Source organism: Pseudorasbora parva, chromosome 11 (assembly GCF_024679245.1).
Source record: "Pseudorasbora parva isolate DD20220531a chromosome 11, ASM2467924v1, whole genome shotgun sequence".
Lineage (NCBI taxonomy): Eukaryota > Metazoa > Chordata > Actinopteri > Cypriniformes > Gobionidae > Pseudorasbora > Pseudorasbora parva.
This window is the reverse complement of record NC_090182.1, coordinates 45,015,547-45,023,154: the sequence shown is the minus strand read 5'-3', so window position 1 is coordinate 45,023,154 and position 7,608 is coordinate 45,015,547. Positions and strand designations below refer to the sequence as shown.

At 35.1% G+C, this 7,608-nt stretch overlaps 1 protein-coding gene across 1 annotated transcript in view; it reads right to left on the bottom strand.

Moving 5' to 3' along the window:
- Window positions 1-724: 724 nt before the first annotated feature.
- The window catches only part of trim35-27 (tripartite motif containing 35-27), an 8,151-nt gene continuing 1,267 nt past the window's right edge, over window positions 725-7,608 (bottom strand). The window contains exons 2-6 of the mRNA XM_067456375.1: window positions 6,718-6,813; window positions 6,408-6,638; window positions 5,321-5,343; window positions 5,116-5,234; window positions 725-1,440 (exon numbers count right to left, since the gene is read on the bottom strand). Of these exons, the coding sequence (XP_067312476.1) occupies window positions 845-1,440; window positions 5,116-5,234; window positions 5,321-5,343; window positions 6,408-6,638; window positions 6,718-6,813 (1,065 nt within the window). The 3' untranslated portion in view covers window positions 725-844. The remainder of the gene's footprint in view (window positions 1,441-5,115; window positions 5,235-5,320; window positions 5,344-6,407; window positions 6,639-6,717; window positions 6,814-7,608) is intronic.

Sequence of the window (7,608 nt, the reverse complement as noted above, 5' to 3'; positions counted from 1 at the left end):
ATTTTTTAATTTTTTTTTATTAATTACTATCTTGTTTGTAACATTCAAGTAATATTTATAATAAAAACAGAATAAAGAATTGTGAATTGAACAGAAGAATGTGCTCTTTCAGCAGTGATGCAGTGCCTTGTGTTTTTGTGGGAAGGGTCCACAGCGCTCATAATTACAGGCATAAAGCATGTGTTGCAATTCACAGCAGGACAGTTTGTCACGCAACCCCAAAAATACTTCCATAGTAAAAACATATATATTTAGAATAACATTTAGAACACACACACACACACACACACACACACACACACACACACACACACACACACACACACACACACACACACACACACACACACACATATCTTTGTGAGGACATTAATTGACATTGACACAGTGCAATCTCTAACTCCTTGCCACATAGGTTTACTGTCACATTTGGTTGCAGCAAGAAGTATGAGTATGTGCAAATAGACCTGCAAATAGATTATTTTTCATAATTGTTTCACATTTCTGCCCCCCCCCCCCCCCCCCCCACACACACACACACACTCTTAGAAGAACAGGTTCTATATGGAACCCTTCCGTTTGGCGCTTCAGGAGTTCAATCCTGGGATCATTACAATCCCATTTTTGTTTTAATTAAAACATTTTGTAATTACATTTTATGAATTAAACAGCTCGTAAAAATACTTTATCACTAGAAAAAAACATAACCTGTTAAACATGAAAGGCATTTAAGGCATTTCTCTAGTTCTGCATTTTTTCTTTAAAAATCAGCCAAGAACACTATAGTTCTAGAACCCCACAGAGCCATTTTTCTAAGAGTGCATGTATAACATAAGCAGGATTGTTACTTCTGTAGGTCTGCTTGCTCTCTATCTGGCTGGTTTGGTGCAGACACTCTATGCACCTCCAGTCCTGTGAGAGCCATTTCCACTGGCAAGATGCGCAGCGCTTGAGATGGACACACATTACAGAAGTACGGAAACACTCTCTCGCTGAAGGTGTGCTTGAACGTATGGAGATGAACGTTGCTGAGAGAGTCAAAAAATGAGAGTTTCCCTTCGTCCCAATCTAGCTGGACTCTGATGCGCTGGACCTTCTGTTTCACTGTGAGTGGCGTGAGAAACTCTCCTGAAAAGCCTTGTCCATACGACCCGTTGTGGAAGCCTATGCGCCATAGGCCAGCACTGGGTGGACAGTCTCGTGTCTCGATGGCAGACTCTGAAATTACTCCTAAGGCCCAGGTGGTGTTGTCACCGACCTCAACGTCCCAGTAGTGAGTCCCAGAGCTGAAGCCCTCAGAGCCCAGGACGCTCGAATAACCCTCGCTTTTCTCCATGTAACCCGGGGCCTGTCGACTCCACTGGCCAAAGCTCACAGCGCTCAGATCACCAGAGAGCTGCAGACACGGGTGAGCAGTGTTGGGGTCGAGGATGACAGGAACTACAGAGGGAAAACAGGTGTATGTTTATTAACTCCTTCCCCACCCAATGTTCAGTCATTTATGAGACGATGCTTCTATTAACAGAATTTTCCATCATTTATGAGACGATGCTTCTATTAACAGAATTTTCCATCATTCATGAGACGATGCTTCTATTAACAGAATTTTCCATAATTTATGAGACGATGCTTCTATTAACAGAATTTTCCATAATTTATGAGACGATGCTTCTATTAACAGGATTTTCCATAATTTATGAGACGATGCTTCTATTAACAGGATTTTCCATAATTTATGAGACGATGCTTCTTTTACCAGAATTTTCCATAATTTATGAGACGATGCTTCTTTTACCAGAATTTTCCATAATTTATGAGACGATGCTTCTTTTAACAGAATTTTCCATAATTTATGAGACGATGCTTCTTTTACCAGAATTTTCCATAGTTTATGAGACGATGCTTCTATTAACAGAATTTTCCATAATTTATGAGACGATGCTTCTATTAACAGAATTTTCCATAATTTATGAGACGATGCTTCTATTAACAGAATTTTCCATCATTTATGAGACGATGCTTCTATTAACAGAATTTTCCATAATTTATGAGACGATGCTTCTTTTACCAGAATTTTCCATAATTTATGAGACGATGCTTCTTTTAACAGAATTTTCCATAATTTATGAGACGATGCTTCTTTTACCAGAATTTTCCATAATTTATGAGACGATGCTTCTTTTAACAGAATTTTCCATAATTTATGAGACGATGCTTCTTTTACCAGAATTTTCCATAATTTATGAGACGATGCTTCTTTTAACAGAATTTTCCATAATTTATGAGACGATGCTTCTATTAACAGAATTTTCCATAATTTATGAGACGATGCTTCTTTTAACAGAATTTTCCAAAATTTATGAGACGATGCTTCTATTAACAGAATTTTCCTTAATTTATGAGACGATGCTTCTTTTACCAGAATTTTCCATCATTTATGAGACGATGCTTCTTTTAACAGAATTTTCCATAATTTATGAGACGATGCTTCTTTTACCAGAATTTTCCAAAATTTATGAGACGATGCTTCTTTTACCAGAATTTTCCATAATTTATGAGACGATGCTTCTTTTACCAGAATTTTCCATAATTTATGAGACGATGCTTCTATTAACAGAATTTTCCATAATTTATGAGACGATGCTTCTTTTACCAGAATTTTCCAAAATTTATGAGACGATGCTTCTATTAACAGAATTTTCCTTAATTTATGAGACGATGCTTCTTTTACCAGAATTTTCCATAATTTATGAGACGATGCTTCTTTTACCAGAATTTTCCATAATTTATGGGACGATGCTTCTTTTAACAGAATTTTCCATAATTTATGAGACGATGCTTCTTTTACCAGAATTTTCCAAAATTTATGAGACGATGCTTCTTTTACCAGAATTTTCCATAATTTATGAGACGATGCTTCTTTTACCAGAATTTTCCATAATTTATGAGACGATGCTTCTATTAACAGGATTTTCCATAATTTATGAGACGATGCTTCTTTTACCAGAATTTTCCATAATTTATGAGACGATGCTTCTATTAACAGAATTTTCCATAATTTATGAGACGATGCTTCTTTTAACAGAATTTTCCTTAATTTATGAGACGATGCTTCTTTTACCAGAATGAACCATAATTTATGAGACGATGCTTCTTTTACCAGAATTTTCCATAATTTATGAGACGATGCTTCTTTTACCAGAATGAACCATAATTTATGAGACGATGCTTCTATTAACAGAATTTTCCATAATTTATGAGACGATGCTTCTTTTACCAGAATGAACCATAATTTATGGGATGATGCTTCTTTTAACAGAATTTTCCATAATTTATGAGACGATGCTTCTTTTACCAGAATTTTCCAAAATTTATGAGACGATGCTTCTTTTACCAGAATTTTCCATAATTTATGAGACGATGCTTCTTTTACCAGAATTTTCCATAATTTATGAGACGATGCTTCTTTTACCAGAATTTTCCATAATTTATGAGACGATGCTTCTATTAACAGAATTTTCCATCATTTATGAGACGATGCTTCTTTTACCAGAATGAACCATAATTTATGAGACGATGCTTCTATTAACAGAATTTTCCATAATTTATGAGACGATGCTTCTTTTACCAGAATTTTCCAAAATTTATGAGACGATGCTTCTTTTAACAGAATTTTCCATCATTCATGAGACGATGCTTCTTTTACCAGAATTTTCCATCATTTATGAGACGATGCTTCTTTTACCAGAATTTTCCATAATTTATGAGACGATGCTTCTTTTACCAGAATTTTCCATAATTTATGAGACGATGCTTCTTTTACCAGAATTTTCCATAATTTATGAGACGATGCTTCTTTTACCAGAATTTTCCATAATTTATGAGACGATGCTTCTTTTACCAGAATTTTCCATAATTTATGAGACGATGCTTCTATTAACAGAATTTTCCATAATTTATGAGACGATGCTTCTATTAACAGAATTTTCCATAATTTATGAGACGATGCTTCTTTTACCAGAATTTTCCATAATTTATGAGAGATGCTTCTTTTACCAGAATGAACCATAATTTATGGGACGATGCTTCTTTTAACAGAATTTTCCATAATTTATGAGACGATGCTTCTTTTACCAGAATTTTCCATAATTTATGAGAGATGCTTCTTTTACCAGAATGAACCATAATTTATGGGACGATGCTTCTTCTACCAGAATTTTCCATAATTTATGAGACGATGCTTCTTTTACCAGAATGAACCATAATTTATGAGACGATGCTTCTTTTACCAGAATGAACCATAATTTATGGGACGATGCTTCTTTTACCAGAATGAACCATAATTTATGGGACGATGCTTCTTTTACCAGAATTTTCCATAATTTATGAGACGATGCTTCTATTAACAGAATTTTCTGAGATTTATGACACAATGCCCATGCAGTTTATGATAAATAGTGTAAATATTGCAGAAAGTTTTGTGTGATGGGCAGGTTTAGGGGTAGGTTTAGTGTAAGGGGAGAGAATATACAGTTTGTACAGTATAAAAACCATTACATCTATGGAGATGTTGAAAATAAATTGCATGTTGAATCGCATGTTGAAACAAATTGCAACACAATTTCCCCAAGGGGATAATAAAAGTCAAAGTCAAGTCAAGGCAAGTCATTTTCTAATGTGGCATCTGTAGCCTGTATTACTGTAATAATTCAGCAACATTGGTGATTTGAAATATCTTGCATTTTTTGCTATTAAATGAACTGATTATTAAAAGGACTAAACTGGAAGATGATTAAACCAAATGTTCTCATTACATATTACTATGATCTTGTGTTTGAAACAATGAAAATGTTGAAATAATGTGAAACTGAATGAAAGCGTTAGATCAGGTTATGAAGGAAAGATTGTGTAAAGTGTGATTTTTGTACTAAGAGTTTTGAATTCGTTCACCTTATTTGTAAAACTGTAAGCATAAACTGCCTTAATTTTGTTAATTTTTTCACACCTAACGTCTTAAGTAATTTGTTCTGGAAAACCAGACAAACACACTGAGTATGAGCATTATTTCTGCAGTGTCGGTTTTCAGAGTAAGTCATATTTAGTTATAACTCTTACTGTATTGAGCAGCAGCCCTCATTTTCTGCCAGACTCTGAATTTTAGATTTCCCAGATGCTTTGCCACATCGATCCGCACTTCTGGAAGCTTCTCCGTACATGGACTGCTAAACTGAGAACTGGGAAAACATTCCTGGATCAGTACCATTCCTGATTTTGGGGTCACAATCACAACAGAGAGTGTTCAAACAAGGGATAGACTTACCTGTCAGGTTGGCCTTTGTACTTCTGTGAATGGATTTACATGGAAATGACAAACAGATATTACCATTAAAAACAATTTCATGATTAAAATCAGTAAAGGTTTCAAAAACACGTACTGAGTAGGAGTTACATGACATAGGCTAAATCGTTTACATCGCTGGTTCGCCCCCAAACAAAGATAAAACCTTACAGTAATCTCACAAAACATGTATTCCATAAGTATTTAATTATGTCAGTGCAATTTAGACAAGTCCAATAGATTCATAGACCCAGAAAACATGGGATTAGACACCAAGATTACTTGGCTAGGTCAAATAATGAAGGAGTTAGGATATGTTAAGGGCTTCCTGCCCATCTTGAACGCCATCTAGAAAATTAGACCTTTCTGGTGGTCAAACTTTGGTAAACATTTAGTATGTTATTAAGGACACCTAATACTATGAAAAACAGCTGAAAAACCTTTTGTTAGAATTTGTTTAGGGTTAGGTTTTTATTTTTTTCTCCATATATGCAGCCGCCTATAATTCATTGCTAAATGGCTATGGATCTTTTTACTATAAGCATCTATATAGCATCTTAAAACCTTCAGTCCGGCGCTTCATTAATATTTTAGGGGTTCCATCGTGAGATCATTTTATGGATATAGTTTTAATTGATTAAATTAGTTTTGATTCATTTTTAATTAAACTCTATAAACTAAACCTTTAAAATTACTAGACATGAAAGGTAAATAACCTGTTAAAAATGAAAGTATGATTCAATTATTTAAGAATAAACCTATGGGCTCTATATATAATCTTATATATAATATAATGAAAAGATTTCCATTTCAAATAACTTACATCAAGGAATCCTGAAAATCCACATGATTTTTTCTAAATAAATATGAATCAGTAGAACTATATTCATCAGCAGATCAACATATCAGAAATGTGTTTTGACACTGAAGTAATGATGGCTGGAGTAATGATGCTGAAAAGGCAGCTTTGATCACAGGAATAAATTACATTTTACTATATTTAGGGTCAATAAAAACAAATATCCCCTCTGGATATCACTTAAAAAGAAAAGTATGATAAAATGTTTACCAGCAGGAATGAGATGTTGTTGGACTCTATCTCTTCCTCAGTGGTTCTCATTTTTTCCATAAGAGATGAGAGTTGACTGTTAATCCTGCTCATCTGCTCCTCTAACACCTTCCTCTTCTGCTCCTCTTCCTCCCTCAGAGCAGCTATCCTGGCTGACTCTTCATCACGCAAAAACTGCTGAAGCTGCTCAAACTCCTTCTTAATATGTGCCTCTGTTTGCTCGGCCTGGTTCTGTGACACGGTAAAAAGATAACGGTTATATAATTGTCACCTGAAGGTTCTATGAAGGATTTCCGACAGGTAATTTTACCTCGATGTGTTTCACTCTTTGATTACAGATGAATTTCTCAGATTTTAAAACTTTGAGCTTCTCTTGTAAGGGCTTCAGTCTGGTGTTGAGCACCTCCTGAAAAGTTAAAAAGGTTGCTTAGCGTAATATTGTATAATGCATCTCAAAAGCTATTTTATTGCTGTTCTCTTCCAGTGTGGGAACAGAACAAAAGTTCAGATCAGCTCATCACAAAATCCCTGATATCTGAGACTCACAGAAGGCATTTCAATCCCTTAGTTAAGACGGCTTTATCTGGGGTTTAGCTGCAGGTTCTCCCTGAACGTAAAGTTTGTAGAGAACATCAGGATTTTAGTCAAGCTTTTCACAGTTCAAAATCTCTTAAATTTAGCTTCTTAATATTCTCTATAATAACTCGATTGACCAAAAGGATTTTTAAATGACCAATTCCTGATGCCAATATATAGAGGCAACATGGGATGGGATGAATTGGGATGGATTGATTGGGATATATGATTATGAATCATGAATAGAAGGATAATAATGGGTTAAATTAATGGATGGATTAGGGTATATAAATAGATGGATGAATGGATGGAAAGATTGTGAAAGATGGATGGGCATGGATAAAGAAATTAATGGATGAATAGATTGTAAAGGATGAAGTATGGATAGATGGATGGATGGAGAAATGGATGGATGGATGGAGAAATGGATGGATGGATGGATGGATGGATGGATGGCTTGGGAACAATGTGTATGTATGAATGAATGTGGATGGATTGAGGAGGAGAATTGGATGGATGGATGGATGGATGGATGGATGGATGGATGGATGGATGGATGGATGGATGGATGGATGGATGGATGGATGGATGGAAGGATGGCTTGGGAACAATGTGTATGTATGAA